The 16777-nt window shown below is 42.0% G+C and overlaps 1 protein-coding gene across 2 annotated transcripts in view; it reads right to left on the minus strand.

Moving 5' to 3' along the window:
* PDHX (pyruvate dehydrogenase complex component X) overlaps positions 1 to 16729 on the minus strand; it is a 93899-nt gene extending 77170 nt beyond the window's left edge. Inside the window, exon 1 of one of the 2 annotated variants that reach the window (XM_051825977.3) lies at positions 16596 to 16729. In XM_051825977.3, the coding sequence (XP_051681937.3) occupies positions 16596 to 16602 (7 nt within the window). In that variant the 5' untranslated portion in view covers positions 16603 to 16729. Of the gene's footprint in view, positions 1 to 16362; positions 16552 to 16595 lie in introns of those variants that run through there. The other variant, XM_008269678.5, reaches the window with a different exon arrangement.
* Between the last annotated feature and the right edge of the window lie 48 nt (positions 16730 to 16777).

Below are 16777 nucleotides of genomic sequence, written 5' to 3' on the forward strand. Positions count from 1 at the left end.
GACTGTATTCATCTTTTTTTGCCTAAAAAGAGACTGACACAATCAACTGCTTTGCCAAGCACACTGCCGTTTTGCCTGCTCTATCGGCCACACGGGCACACCTTCGTCACTGCATCCGCGGCAGCTTCAAATCTGCTCTGCAATTCTTCCGTGGCACACTTCTGACTTTAATTTCAAACACAGTACACGAGCCGAATTCTAACCTCTTGTTTTCTAAAGTATTTCCTTTATCTTAAGAACAAAACTCTCTGAAAGCTTTAAACTGATGATCTTCACATGAATTCTAAAAAGCCTCTGGATTAAAAATAAAATTAACACAAGCAAATCTTAAAATGCAAATGCAGAACAAACTGCTTTGTGGTTAATATGAAGCAGATCTAAGCTCCATTACTCTGACTAAAGTAATTAAGGAAATTCAGCAATTTCCATATGGTACAGCTTGAGTGTCATGCTCTAGCCCGTTTATAAGCCCATAATGCTAGCACACAGAATCAAGAAATGAAGACAGACCAAATGAAGTACTAAATTTCCCATTACTTTCTTAGTGTGGCTCCCTAAACCTACATTAATTTGTTTCTTCTCTAATAGGGAGAGAGATTGCTCATTTGATCACTTCTCATTCCAACGCAGAACTCATCAAATAAATTGGACCTTTCCAACTGCTGTTCAGATAAAACAATTCTGCCACCTGCAGGCTGAATGCAACAAATGAAACACAGGTCTTCTGAAACCAGCACCAGGGCACAGAACATTAACACAGGAGCTTCCAATAAAGGTAGCTACAGCAGTTTTATTTTTTTAAGGAGTGGTTATTACATGCCTTCTTTGTTCAAATAATTGTTTTGGTGTGGTATTGTATAAAAATAGATTGAAAATGCCAATAGACCACAATAGGAAATGAATGCACAACATTCATTAGAGAATTCATTTGTGAAATAGCATTTTGCTAACAAAGCACTATCTATGGCATAATCCAATTTCTAGCTGCCCAGTTTGTACACAAAGATTGAAAGGACATATGCCAAAATGATATCGGTAGTTAGCTCCAGTGATATTATTATACATGCTCCTAATTTCTTTTGTTTCATATAAGCTACATTTTAATAATTTTCTATGAGTTCACTCATTCTCACTTCCTCTCCCCAAAACCTACCTAATACTAAGTTGAAAAAGAGTATTTTTTACTTTTGTTATTTTTAAACATAAATCAACAAGGACACAGAGAAAAGAAAGACCAAAGGCATAGAATGTGGAAGAAGAAAAGAAAATGAATGACTAACAATTGACAAAAGAGATCCAGATCCTGGAAAGCCAAATATTTCTAAGCCAGGGAGGATCTGGCTGAATACCCTGTGAGAAGCAGGTGGATACTTGGATGCTCTCCCTGAGTCGCGGGGCTAGATAGCCATCCCATCCTCACTCAACAGAAAGACTGTACTCTGGTGAGGGCACAAAGAGGACCCCTACAATGGGGGTTCAACCAACACAGCTGGGAATACACAAAAATGGCAAAAATAAAGTTAACAGAAATCATCTGATGTAACTGACATTACAGAAAACGGGGTGGCGAAGCTATTAGATGGTGTGGTGAATTACTAATAGCAGAGAAAATTACACAAAAAGTTTAACAGGAAATAATAAAAAGGAAAGTCTTAACAATCAAAATATGTAATACATGATACTCCTCAGTTATATATGAAATTTGTTAAGTGAATATGGATTTAATTAAGAATTATGAAATAATTACACTGGGGAGAGAAAATACAGAAGATGGCACTGACCAGAAGTCATCCACACTGAATGTCCGCAATAGAAACAGGGACTTGGGTAAATGGCAGAAGAAAGTTGAGAAACAAATCTTACTGCTTCTAAGGAAGAAGACTGGAAAGTGGGGAGAAATGAGGTAGATTTGGTCGGTTCTAAGCCTTTGTTAGTGCTACTTGACTACTTAGATTATATGGATTTATTACTGTGCTAAATAAAGTAATTTTTATTCACAATATTTAATATTAAACAAAATATTCTATTAGTTACAAAAAGAAAAAAAAGAAACTTAAGGAGAAGCAGGATACCACAGTTATTTAGAGAGCAGGCGCTGGAGCCAAACTGCCTACATTCAAATTACACTTACAAGTTACATCATCACTCTTGCCTCACTTTGTTCTTCAGTAATATGGTGATAGATTTCTGTAAAGAAATTAGGTAACACATTCCAAGTCATCACAGTAAGGCCTGGCAAAGAGTAAGTCTCAAAAATGCTAGTAGCTATTTATTATTATAGGCAGCACCGAAATGATTCAGAGGCTAGGCTGTAGAGGCATTCAAACAGCTGGCTAAATGTACACAGACCATGGGATCATTTAATAGAGTAGGAATCCAACTCCTTGAGTAATGAGAGTCACACTCCAAAGTTTCTTTCACTTCCCCAGTCTACACTGAAGTTTCCTTTTTATTCTCTCTTGCATCTAATTAAGCCTTGTGTACAGTTTAAGTGTCTCGATCTCTATTGGTTCTTTACATTTTATTTATTCAAATTTTAACTTTTAATGTTTTTAATAGATTCAACATAGTTTGTACACATAATTCTAAGAACATAATGATATTCCTGCCTCCCTCTTGCCCTCCTTCCTTCTCTTTTTCCTGACCTCTATTATAACTGTAAATCACATGGAGAATCAAATTCTCATTAAAATCACTGGCAAATGTCTTAACCTGAAGTGCTATCACATTATTCACTACCAAAGCTAAAAGCCAAATCAGGCATTCAACAAATGCCTCCTCAGTGCCTATTATCCTAGCCCCAGGCCAGAATCTTGATCTCAAAAGGATTATAATTGAGATGGGCAAGATAAATACTTATGTACTAGAGAGCAGCAGACATAGTGCCAGGAGACCATCAAAGAATTAGAAAAGCCGAAATTTTCGCTTATCAAGATAGAAACAGGGGTCGGCACTGTGGCATAGCAGGTAAAGGTAAAGCTAAAGCCACCGCCTACAGTGCCGGCATCCCATAATAGGCACTGGTTCGAATCCAGGCTGCTCCACTTCCGATCCAGCTCCCTGTTGATGTGCCTGGGAAAGCAGCTGAAGATAGCCCATCGATCCAGCTCCCTGCTGTTGTGCCTGGGACAGCAGCTGAAGACAGCCCAAGTCCTTGGTCCCCTATACCCACATGGGAGACCAGGAAGAAGCTCCCTACTCCTGGCGTCAGATAGACCCAGCTCTGGCCATTGCAGCCATTTGGGGAGTAAACCAATGGATCAAAGACCTCTCTTTCTGCCTCTGCCTCTCTGTAACTTTTTCAAATAAATAAATCTTAAAAAAAAGAAAATATTAAGAAACAGAAATCTGTGCTGGTACTACTTGTTCGATAGCTATTACCCAAAGGGCAGCAAACAAGTGTTGGTGCATCATTGCTGGGAATATAAAAGGGTGTCACCACTGGTGGAAAATAATATGGAAGTTCCTCAAAACATAACACAAAGAACACCACAGGATACAGCGATTCCACTTTTGAATATACGCCCAAAGGGACTCAAACACATACTTCTCATGTACCAGTGATATTCACAACAGCCAAAAGTGAAAACAACCCAAAAGATCTATCAACAAGATAGACACACACATATATGTATACATTCAATGAAATCAGACTCAGCATTAAAAAGGAATGAAATTCAAACAGCTGTAACAGCATAGATGAAACTTGATTAAGCTAAGTGAAATCAGCCAGACACAAAATAATAAGTACTGTATGATTCCACTTTATTAAGGCATCCAGAATATGCAGATTCCTAGAGACAAGTAGAATGCTGGTTATTTAGGACTGGAAGGAAAGGGGAACAGAGCTATTTAGTGGGCAGAACTTCAGCACGGGATAATGAAAGAGTTCTGGAGATTAATGGTGGTGATGGTAGTACAATGTCACATAACAATATACTTAAAAGTGGCTAAAATGATAAATTTATGCTACATGTTTTACAATATTTTTGAACTGAAAAACACTTGGCTGCATAGATAGAACAAGAAGAGGGAAAAAACAGAGACAATCCACATAAGGGAAATATTACAAAGAAACAGTTAGGAATTATAGAATAGAATACAACACAAAGTGGGCCATGCATTTTATAAAAAGTACACTGGGAGTATCTTACTTCACAGTACTGTAACCTAACAACGCTTTCTGTGATACACAGTACTACTGTGCTGAGGCAAGGATGGTGGTAGGTGTATCTCCCGGGACGCTCCCACGGCAGTGGTGAGACTATGCTGAAAAAGTCAAGCCAACAGGAGTCTGTACAAATGTAGAATATGAAAGTGCAGACTAAAGGAAGACTAAGTAGAAGTATAAGTGAAAGGGGAAAAAAAGCAAAATTTGAAACCATAGCTCCAAAAAAATTATCCAAGGAGTCACAGAAGCTGCAGACTTAGTTCCTATTCAGCTATTCAACTGTAAAACAGAAAAATCCCATTAGGAACTGGGTCAGTTAAAAAGACCCCATGCTTACTCTTGTGCAAGTCCCTGGCCTGCAGATATGTCAGTGGAGAAATCCTATTGGATGTATTCTCTCTCAGTATGAGAACTACCACATACATATATAATGCAACGTTTGCCAGTCTCAGTGCTACAACTGAGGTCGAAACAAAGTGCAATGACTGATGGGGCTGAGTTGGGTGGGCTTGAGGTTCTCTGCCATCTGCCCTTCCTCACACAACTGGCACTCTTCTGCTTTGACCTCCAACTGGGTCCAATCAATGGCAGCACAGACAGAAGACAGAAGGGAGAGAGAGGCAGGGGCAGGGTCTTCGTTTCCCCAGCTCCTCCCCAGAGGATTCACTGGGGGTTGGCTGCGACCTTTACTGAAGGGCTCCGGTTCCATCTCGGCATGTCCCTCTTCCTAATCCGGTAACTGCTCCCTTGCACAAGCCTCCGGGTGGTGGTGACAGCACGCAGTTTTAAACAGCCCCGTGCAGCAGCACCATCTCTACATCTGAATTTATAAAAACAGTCCTTTATTACGCTCTCCTCAAACCACTCCTTTAGAAGAGTGGCCTCTTCCTGCCTGGGCTCTAAATATGAGGGTACTTTAGAAGGTTTGCAGAAAATGGAATTCAAAGTTTTGCAGCAAACAAAAATCTGAAATCCATGAATAGCTTTTTCATAACACACATTTTCCATAACCTTTTTGAAGACCCCTCACATACTGAAAGATTTGGAAGGGTAGCTCTTACATAATGAGAGAAATTTCAAACTGTAAGTAAAGTCACTCCATTTGAAGGTTCAGTAAGAGCCAACGAGAGAGATGTACAAATGTTCAAGGAAAGGTGAATGGTCTGATGAGCCTAAATGTACAAATAAATTTAACCCACATCCATAGCTGAGTCAAGATCTCCAAACCACTGGCTTTGTTGTGGTTTCTTTTGTAAATGTATCCACTAGTCATTTACTTCGAGATGAAATCCCTTCATTAAGACACATCTTTCTCATTTTCAGAATTCTCAAATATCCTTGCAAAGCAGTTCCACTGTTTTCTGTATCACAATCTGCAGACTGGGTGGTATTCATGAGTAAACCAGATTATCTGAGTCCCTTGGAATCAACCCACAAAATCTTGATATACGCACTTTTCTGTGGAAGTGGTATAGCTTTTTTATCTCTTAATAGACTTCTGCCCTTCTAAAAAACAGAACTAGCAGATTTCCGAGCAAACACTCAGAATGATACTGTTGCCAACCCCAGTTCTTCCCTAGGTATGTTCTATGTAAGAGCAGAAAGTTCTTCATTTAAACAATTGCAGAGGTGTAACAAGTAAATACTAGCTACAGTCAATGTATTATCTACAAAAAACAAGATACACAAACCCTAAAACATATACTCCATTTTGTTTAGGGAACCTGCTGATTGCGTCATACACTTACATTTAATATAACATAGCACATTTTTAAAAAAGATTTATTTAGGAGAGACACCAACATGGCAGAATAGGGAGGGAGCTCACTGCTCTAGTCTAGGGGAAGGTAGTTAAAAAAAAATTACATGGAGAGGGTCCAATCTCAGGGAAGAGTTAAGGAGAAAATGGCAGAGGAAATGCCATGCAAATCAGATGGACACTGTGGACTTATGTGAAGGGTGTAGACTCACACAACTCAGGACCCCAGCACCTGAGAACCTCTGTATCAGCTTTGAAGAGTGAGGTGAGACCAGACTGCAGCAGCCCAAGCCACTGGCGATAAAGCTGAGGGAACAGTCTGGCTTGGAGCCCTGCTGGGCGACAGCATACTGGCCAACCTAGAAGAAAAAAGGGAGGGGGGTGCATGTTTCTCTCTCCCCGACTACCTGGCACTAGCATCCTGTAACTAGCCAAGAGAGAGTGAGTGCCATTTTGGACATATATAACAGCTGTGCCAGCTAGTATCTGTGCGCCAAGTAACCAGCCGAAAGGAGATGCCCGAGTCTGGCTGGGAGAATTAACAAGGGCCTGGGTGCTCGTGACTGTGGGAGCCTTGTGTTTTGGGACTGTGAAAACACTGTGGCTGCAAGGGAGGGTATGGCTGGGTCTTTGGGTAGTCACTGTAGGCGGCTCCACACACTCAGGGCTCCCTGATTCCCTGGTGAGGGTCATTGCTGCAGGATCTGTGCTCACACCAAGGACTGCATGGATCCTTTGTATGGTTCTTGTGGCAGTGAGGATGAATATTGTATCCACTGGGATACAATGCTCAGGCATTAGTCTCTTTGAAGGAGAGGAGGTAAGCATGAGATTACATCAATAGAACTGATTAAACCTCTTGGGTATCACCTTGGACACGCACCTCACACTGCAGCACTGAACAAAGTTGCCTGGTCATACCCAGCACATGCCTCTGGGTATTCACTGAAAGAGCAGACACTCCCCTAAGCCAAAGAGGCAAAATCCGAAGATAGAAGCCATACAGGGGGAAAAAAACTAACAAATATTTCCACAAATGCCTAAAAATAAACACAGCAATTCAAGAAACAAGAATAAGAAAAACAACATGATGCCCCCAAAGCAACATAACTACACTTCTATTCTAGAATGTGAAGATGAAGAGATTGAAGAAATGCTGAAACAGAATTCAAAAGGTTGATTTTAGGATTACTTAGAAGTAATCAGAAGCAAATCCACAAACCAAAGAAATCCATACATGACATGAATGAAAATTTTTCCAGTGAAATCGAGATTTTAAAGAGAAATCAAAATGACACACTGGAATCGAAGAATTCAATAGAGCAAATAAAAAATGCGGTGGAAAGCCTTAACAACAGACTTGGTGAGGCAGAAGAAAGAATATCCAAGTTAGAAGACAAATCTCTGAAAATTTTACAGTCAGACCAAAACAAAGAAGAAGAAATTAGAAACTAAAAAACAGTATTGGAGAATTATGGGATACTATCAAATGACCTAACATATGGGTCTTTAAGGAGTTCCTGAGGTGTGCAAAGAGAATGGAGAAGGCCTGTTTAGTAAAATAATTGGAGAAAACGTCCCTAATTTGGAGAAATAGATATCCAAGTACAGGAAGCACATACAATTTCTAATAAACATGACCAAAAAAGATCTCCACCGTGACACACTGTTGTCAAATTCTCCTCAGTAAAACACAAAGAAAAGATTCTAAAACATGCATGAGAAAAACGTCAGATCACTTTCAGAGGATCTCCAATTAGACTCACAGCTGCCTTCTCATCAGAAACCTTACAAGCTGCGAGAGAAAGGCAATAAATAGTCCAAGTCTTAAGAGAAAAAAAAAACTGTCAACCCAGAATACTGTACCCTGTGAAGCTCTCATTTTTTGACTGAAGATGAAATAAAGACCTTCCACAACAAACAGAAATTGAGTTTGTCACCACTTGTCCAGTGTTCAAAAGATGCTTAAGGATGTGCTACACACAGAAACATGCCATCACCATGAAAGATGAAGGCAGAAAATCTCCCAGTGAAAGTACAAAGGAAATCCAAAGTAAACAACAGGAACATTTATGGAGCAATGGCAGGGAAATCAAACTTACTCTGCTTTTTCTTCTGTAGCTCCTTAGATTTCAGAATATCCTGTTACTGGGAATCTAGGCACACATTAAGGCATCTGTTTTTAAATCTTTTGAAAAAGAAGACGTTGATTATATTGGACCATTTTTCCCCCCTTTTCTTATTACATATAACTTGAGTGGTTACGGTGTTAAGTCTTAATTCTTATGTTTTTGGGCAGAGAATGTATCAGTTATTTTAAATGAACTTTTCCATCTTTAAAGCTCAGTCCGTAAGTGTGTTTTTGTCATGAAAGAAAATACTTGAAAACTGAAATTAATAAGAAACATTATGTAATGAATTAGGTTCTCATTTTTGGATAAAATTAGAAATGAAATAAAGATTTGAACTATTTAAAGGGAGAAAATATTGTTAGTGCTTATAAGCACTGTGAACACTTTTGTAAGATTTTTCTCCTGAAATCCCGCTCCTCTTTTCTGTGCTTCATGCATTTACTCTTATTATCGATGTTGTGAAACAGCAGGGTTAAAGTGTCATTATGTCTGCTGTCATTACGAATCCCGCAGCTTTTCTAGTTAGGAAAAACATGGTCTCAAAAATACTCTCAGTGTCATTTTTTTCTTTTGGTTAATATTTTACCCATTAATGGTATTTTAGATACATTTAATTATTTTAATAAGGTGTCTATAAAAAACTAGCTTATTGAAGCTATAGATGATCCATTAGTTAAATTTCAAAATTTTTAATAAAGGAACTTTCAGAGATAGGTTGAGACCCAATGGTATCCATTAAACCAACTATTGTGAGGTGGAAAGGAACCAAGAAGCAGTGGAGGACATGTGAGGGCATTTGCTTGCCATGGTTGTGGTTGTGGTCTGCTCGTACTTAAATACAGAGAGTGATACCTTGACATTTTTGTTGCCCAATAATCTGGAGTAGTGTCCTGCATTTATCTGTACTAAAATAACTATAAATTAATGGAATCTACAAAGAAGAAACTTTATGACTGTACTGTATTTGGGAGCTTTTGTAAAGCCAGGTAAAATTTCCTTGATACAAAGTATCTGGATATTAAAATTTATTATTAAAAGGAATAAGATGTGGCATTACTCCATGAACTTAAATGATAACTTGCTTATGGAATTTCTGAAGAAAAAATATGAAATGAGTAACTATTACTGCATTAGTTATAATGTTAAGTTGGCAAGTTGTAGCATAAAGCTTAAATCTGAGTTTCTCAAATGTGAACCACAGTCCTCTAATGTTACTTTGCATATACTCTAAGTGCTACAAATAGTCTCAGCACTGAACAGGTATTGACACCTCTCAAATGAATGCAACCTTTCATCTAGGTGTTCTGATATGCCTCAGAAAGTATCTGAGTGTCTGTGGATTTGTTATTCTGTCTGGTAATGAAAATACTTCCTGTTCTTTTGTTGTTTTCGTTCCACATTTTCATGTCTAAATTTGAATTTTTACTACTGTTAATTTAAGTACAATTTGTTCAATGGTTAAAATTGTCAGTGAAGAAACTTAAAATCAGCCTCATTCATGAAACTGCTTAGGTAAAAACTACAGTTTGTGTCCTATGTTAAAAAAACATATTTCACTTACTCAAAAGGCAGAGTGTCAGAGACTGAGGGAGAGACAGAAGACAGATCTTCCACTGATTAGTTCATTCCCCAGTAGCCACAACATCTGGGGCTCGGCCAGACCAAAGCCAGGAGGCCAGGAAATCCATCTAGGTTTTCCACGTGGCCCATGTTACTTAGGACATCTTCCACAGCTTTCTCCACTGCATTAACAGGGATCTGGACCAGAAGCAGAGCAGGTGGGACTTGAACAGGGGCTCTGATAGGGGATGCTAGCATCACAAGCAGCGGCTTAACCAGCTGTACCACAATGCTAAACCCAGGGGCAAATTTGAAAGGATGATGCCTGGAACTTTTACATGGAGGATGGCTGTAAAATGCGTCTCCCCAAGTAGAATCAAACACTTGGGAGGGTTCAGCTTGCTAGACTGCCCTTGTGGAATGGTATTAAACCGTATAAAAATTCTACATGAATCTCAATTTCTTTCGTAATCTTGAACAAAGACATAAAGAAATTAACTACTCCATTCACAGCCTAGCAAAAGAATAAATACATACATGGTCCAACTTCCTTCTTGCTGACTCAGGCCCACTTGTGTGCAGCTGAAGATTTTTCTTCTGGGCATGTAGTTAAGGTTAGTGACACCATTACCGAGCCCCTGGATCAGTTAAAGTCAATCTATTTGTCATAATAGTAAAGTCAAGCCAGTCACAGGCTTAGGAAAAGCTGCATGAACTGAGTGAATCTGGGTCAACACAATGTGAGAGCATTCTGTTATGGTAACCCAAGATGTTTCCTCACTTGGGCAAAAGAGACATCTGAGAGGACATCCACTGGACATCATCATGTGCCTAGTTCCAAAGTAATCATTCACTAACCTACTGAGTTTGTGCAAACTGCTAACCCTCTCTTAGTCTTTATTTCCTATCTTGTATAACATGACTAGCCTCTGCAGGGTTCTAGTGATGACAAAGGCAATGCACTTTTGTGCTCACAAAAACTAACAATGAAACCTGGCAGAGTACTCAAGATCTGATGACTACTACTAATGTCCCACTTTCACACTCAGAATGAAATGCTTTAAAGCAAAGCAAACACTTAGTAATTAATCTGGAAATAATTAAAGAATTTCCATAGGGCCAGTGTGTTGCACAGTAAATTAAGTGGCCAGTTGCAATGTCAGTAACCCATATCAGAACATCTGTTCAAGTCCGGGCTGCTCCACTTCTGATCCAGCTTCCTGCTAATGCACATAAAAAAGCAGTGAAGATTGACCAAATACATGGGTGCCTGCACTCACAGGGGAGATCTCGATAGTTCTGGGCTTCTGGCTGTGGCCTGGCCCATCCCTGGCAGTTTCGGCCATTTGGAAAGTGAATCAGCAAATAAAAGATCTCTTTCTCTCTCTGTGTCTCCCCCATCTCTGTCACTATGCCTTTCAAAAAATAAGTCTTTTTAAAAAAGGATTACTAGGGCTAGTGCTATGGTGTAACAAGTAAATCCACTGCCTGCAGTGCCGGCATCCCGTATGGGTGGCGGTTCAAGCCCTGCCTGCTCCACTTCCAATCCAGCTCTCTGTTATGGCGTGGGAAGGCAGTGGAAGATGGTCCAGTCTTTGGACCCCGGCATCCACATAGGAGACCCGGAAGAAGCTCCTGGTTCTTGGCTTTGGATTGGCCCAGCTCCAGCCATTGCGGCCATTTGGGGAGTCAACCAGCAGATGGCAGACCTCTCTCTCTCTCTCTCTGTCTCTGTCTCTCCCTCTGTAACTCTGCCTTTCAAATAAAATAAATAATAATTAAAAAAAAGATTACTACACTACTGTCCTAATTTGATCAGTCATAGCAACAGACATGTCAATCATGGGTTCCCAACTCATACTTTTTTTTTAAGATTTTTATTTATTTATTTGAGAGACAAAGTTACAGAGAGAAGGAGACAGAGAGAAACGTCTTCTATCCACTAGAATACTCCCAAGATGGCCACAATGGCCAGAGCTGCACTGATCCGAAGCCAGGAGCTCCTTTCGGGTCTCCCACATGGGTGCAGGGGCCCAAGGACTTGGGCCATCTTCTACTGCTTTCCCAGGCCATGGCAGAGAGCTGGATTGGAAGTGGAGCAGCCAGCACTTGAACCAGCACCAATAAGGGATTCTGGTGCCGCAGGCAGAGGCTTAGCCTACCATGCCACAGCACCAGCCCCATATTTCTTTCTTAAAAATGTCCAGATCACAGGTAGTGAAAGAATCAGGCCTGTGTGAGCTATACCACAAAACACCTATGTTAGCTCAGTCAGTCTATACATGGAATTTGGAAGTACATTACAGAAATGATAATGGGTACTCAAACTAAAGTGGAAAAGTATGGAACAGGGGCCAGCGTTGTGCATGATGGGTTAAACCACAACTTGGAATGCCAGCATCCCATGTGGGCACCAGTTCAAGCCCAGGCTGCTCCGCTTCCAATCCAGCTCCCTGTTTATGCACTTGGAAAGCAGTAGAAGACAGCCCAAGTACTTAGGCTCCTGCACCCACACAGGAAACCCAATGAAGTTTCTGGCTTTTGGCTTCAGCCTGGCCCAACTCTGACCATTGCAGCCTTTTGAGGAGTAAACCAGTGGATGGAAGATCTCTCCCTCTGTCTTTCAGATAGATACAATAAATCTTACAAAAACAAACAAAAAACCATGGAACAAAAAGGCCTGAATCAGCATTAAGACATGCTGGTGTTATAGAGAAAGAGAAATTATGAATAAGCAGATTGGCAAGCCCGAAGAGAAAAAGAAAGAGAGAAGACAGGTGCAGGTGTTTATGCTGCAGCCAGTAAGCCACTGCTGAGGGCGCCTGCATTCCATATCAGTGTGCAGATTCAAGTCCTGGCTACTCCGGTTCCAATCCAGCTTTCCTACTAACGCACCTGGAGGCAGAAGAAAATGGCTCAAATACGTGTATTCCTGTCATCCACATGGAGATTTGGATGGAGTTCAAGGCTTCTGGCTTCAGCCTAGCCTCTCCAGCTGTTGTGGCCATTTGAGGAGTGAACCAAGGGATGGAAGATCTCTCTGTCTCTGTGCCTTTCAAATAAATAAATGAGTGAATCTTAAGAAAGAGAAAGACCAACCTCAGATGCCTGCATAAAACAGGCAGGTAAGAGAAGGAAGCAGGCATCGTAAGGTATCTTTCTTCAGAGTCAGACATGCCTCACATTCACATGAAATAGGAATTTTCCTTTCACGTACACATTTTGTTTCCCTTTCTTGGTCTATCTTTTGTTTTCTGTTGTGCACAGAGGTCAGAGTAACAGAATAACAACTCGAGGGGATGGCAAATACCAAGGGACACTGCACCTTTCTGAGCAGTGGGGACAGAAATAAAGCAGGAAGTCACCTCCTCACTTAAAGAGCAAACATTACTTAGTTTCAGGCAGTGGTCACCACAGTCTAAACTTTCAGGAGAAGAGAAACTCTAGATTTTTACGTAAAGTGTCCTTGCTTGTAAACGCTGCCAGTAACTTTAATTTTCTTCTTAAAAGACATGTGTCAGTTCACTGGCTCCCAACTTGGCAACCCTACTACAGACCTTAGAGTGCTTTTTTTAAAAAGTTTTTTTTTATTATTTATTTTATTTGACAGGTAGAATTACAGACAGTGAGAGAGACAGAAAGAAAGGTCTTCCTTCCGTTGGTTCACTCCCCAAATGGCCGCAATGGCCAGAGCTGCGCTGATCCGAAGCCAGGAGCCAGGAGCCAGGTGCTTCCTCCTGGTCTCCCATGTGGGTGCAGGGCTCAAGCATCTGGGCCATCCTCCACTGCACTCCCGGGCCACAGCAGAGAGCTGGACTGGAAGAGGAGCAACCGGGACTAGAACCGGCACCCATATGGGATGCTGGCGCCACAGGTGGAGGATTAACCCAGTGCGCCATGGCGCCGGCCCCCATACAACTTCCTAGATATATTCATTTAACATCAGTAACAAACAGCATGACTGCATTCTATGAACCTCGTTTACTTTTCTATGCATGTTATTTTCAATTCAACATATTATTACTCAGAGAGAATTTAAAATTAGTAATAACTAATATCTTAATATTTAATAATATCTTAATAACATTCCATATCATACCACCTACTCTGAAATGACAGCAATATAAACTCTTCAAAGTTAACTGCTTAGGATAGGTTGAAAAACTGTTACAACAGCACATCTGGCCAAGGACTGCCCCTCTTCCCCCACAAAGCCTTCACATACACTGCCTTCTTTGTCAACCGAAACTCACCCTTCAGAGTTCCCTGCACACTGCTGGAATCACGTCTTTACTATTATCTCCTCCAGCAGACTCTCAACACCTTAAGGATAGGGCCTACAAAGGATCTAGGGTTGTATGCCCTGAAGCCAAATATGACTAAACCAGCCCTGTGGCAGAATCCTGAAAACCAGTCCTGTTCTGTACGTCAACCACTTTCCAAGTAGGCTATCATATGCCTGCCGCTTAGTGGATGCTAAATAACACCAGCCAAGTGGTGAATACAGTCTCTGCCTTCTCAATTAACATTTTAGTTCAACAAATGTACCAGATTAGGGATTTGTCAGGCATAAACACAAATACATATACTCTCAGCTCACTGATATCACAGCTATGTGGCTTTGGGAGACTGAGCCTTAGTATTTCTGTCCAATTAAACGCGGATGATGCCAACTTTACTAGGTTGTTATGAGAAGTGAATAAAAAATTCTGGGAAGTGGTAAGCACATGGCGCATGTCACAGCTCACAGAAATGCTGCCAACAAGCACCTTTTAATGAAGCCAATATTCCAAGAATACTTCTGACAGATTCCTGGAGAGGAAACAGGTCAATAAATATACTTAATTCTCACCATCTACAGTAATGCAAATGATTTCTTAGCTTTAGTGCCCTCTACCGGAGGTCCACATCCTAATACCCAGGACCTGTGACTATGTTGTTCCATGGCAAGAGGGAATTAGGACGGAGAATGAAATTAAGGTGTTAATGAACTGCCCTCGAGATGGGGAGAAATCTGGATCCTTCAGGTGGTCCACTGGAATCACACAGGCCTCTGTAAGTGGAAGAAAGAAGGTAGGAGGGAGTGTCATGAGATGTGATGTGCAAAGACTGGACCAGCCATGGCTGACTCTAAGATGGAGAAGAGCCAAGGAATGTGAGACACCTTTAGAAGCTGCAAAAGGCAAATAGATTCTCCCCTCAGAACCAGGAAAGAATGGAGCCCCTGCCAGCGCTGTGATTTTAGCCAAGGAAATCCACTTTGGACTTCTGAACTCCAGAACTGTAAGACAACGAATGTGTGTTGATTTGAGCCACTGACTTCTGATAGCAGCACTAAGAAACTAGCTCAGCTTATCTTGGGATGTGGTCAGTCTCCTTTCCAGGTGATGTTCAAACAGACAAGTTGTTCACAGTGTTTGTCCAGGGGGAGGGGATGAGGACCGGAGAAAATGTCACAGCCCCTCAAATAAAGGCTGAGCGAGTGAGTTTCTCAGGGCAGAAGTCATCAGAGTAGGTCTAAGTAAAACCTCTGAAACCCCATGACATTTTTGTGTGGAACCTCATAGGCCCTTTCTGTGTATTGAGGATCTAGAGCATTCAAAAATTCTCCGAAGCATCTTTAATAGGCAAAATTATGAACATTCTTCCCGGACTATTTCCATTATGACTATTTGCTAAGGTAGTGAGCCTCAAGGTATACTCTATCAAAATTCACCTAAGGTTGGTTGTAAAATGCAGATCCCTGAGCTCCATCTGAGACAATCTCTGGAAGCTATAGAAAAATTCATTTTTTAACAAACTGGGAGATGGAGAAGAGAGAATTCTACACACACACACTGCCGAAGAACCACTGCTCCAGGGAGTATTTTATGAAAATTAGCCTGAAGAAACTGAAATAAAATATTCCCATCCCCCAATCTTTAGCAACTGCAAAGCACTTATCTTACCCGTGGGGCTTTGCAAAGCTCTTTTTCCCAGCCACAAGCAGCTCACAATGTGCACCCAATGTCCATACAAATTTTTTAAGTTAAAATTCATTCTGTGGAGTGCCAGGAATGATGACTGGTGGGTAAAAATGTTAGTCCCATTCTTCGCCCCACTCTTACCCTCTACCCCGGCCCCATGCATGGAAGAATTATGCCGGGCAAGCCTTTTCACACAGTGCACGGTTAAATACTAGAACTGTATGTCAATTGCTGTCAATCAACATCACTACCAAACGGCGATTTTCTATAGCACATTTAGCCCCTGCCAAGTTCCACCCTTTCGAGCTAATGTTCTGCTTGAAATATTTTCTGGAACTTATGTCTGTAATGCCTCATGTACAAATTATGATTTTTACGGGTCATCGCGTGGGGAGACCCGAGTGGCCTCGAAGAGCTTACATCTCCCAAACGAGACGAGCCTAGCGAATGAATAACGGCCAGCCATGGCTGTGAATCTCAACCTTGGGCAGCTTCTCCCGTGCCGAGATGCCTGACCACACAGATAGGCCTTACAAATAACCCAAATTCCAAGGCAAGGTCGAATCAGGGGACAGAGTCAAAATCTCCCAGCTCCCAAGAAAGCCCTTTGCGGCATACATCAGGCCAAGTCAGCGGACCCACCCACGAGAAAAGAGGAAAGCAAGAAGGGAGCCGGGCACCTCCACACCCAGACACAAGACCTCTGTCCATCACGTCCCTGACCCCGGGCCCACTGCTCTGCTACAGAGAAACTGAGGGCACCCCTGCACTCACCCCGCAGCCACTGCGTGCTGTGCAGCCATCTCCAACTAGCCCCGCGGCCGACAGAGCACCTAGCAGCCCCCTTAACCAGACCCAAGCTTCGCTGGCCACCGAAGCCCAGAAGGTATCGCAGCAGCGCCGGGTCACAGCCCAGCCTCCAGGAGGCCGCCATCTTTCCCGGCCTTCTCCCGGGCTGCCCACAGCACAGCCTGATCGCCCAGTCCCAAGGCCCTCCCTGGCCCCACCTTCCATCTGGCAGGCCACGCCCCTAAGACGCCAGCCGGACCTATAGGGCTCGGACACTGGAGAGACTTCCGGGAACCGCCTCCAACCTCGTTGGCCACGCCTCCCTGTCGGGCAGCGGCTTCGCAGGATTCCCCCAGCCAGCGAGGCCCTTCCAGGCCCCGCCCCACCGGGTTGCCCTCAG

This window comes from Oryctolagus cuniculus, chromosome 1 (assembly GCF_051225735.1).
Source record: "Oryctolagus cuniculus isolate XC-2025 breed Fujian yellow rabbit chromosome 1, ASM5122573v1, whole genome shotgun sequence".
NCBI classification, from domain to species: domain Eukaryota; kingdom Metazoa; phylum Chordata; class Mammalia; order Lagomorpha; family Leporidae; genus Oryctolagus; species Oryctolagus cuniculus.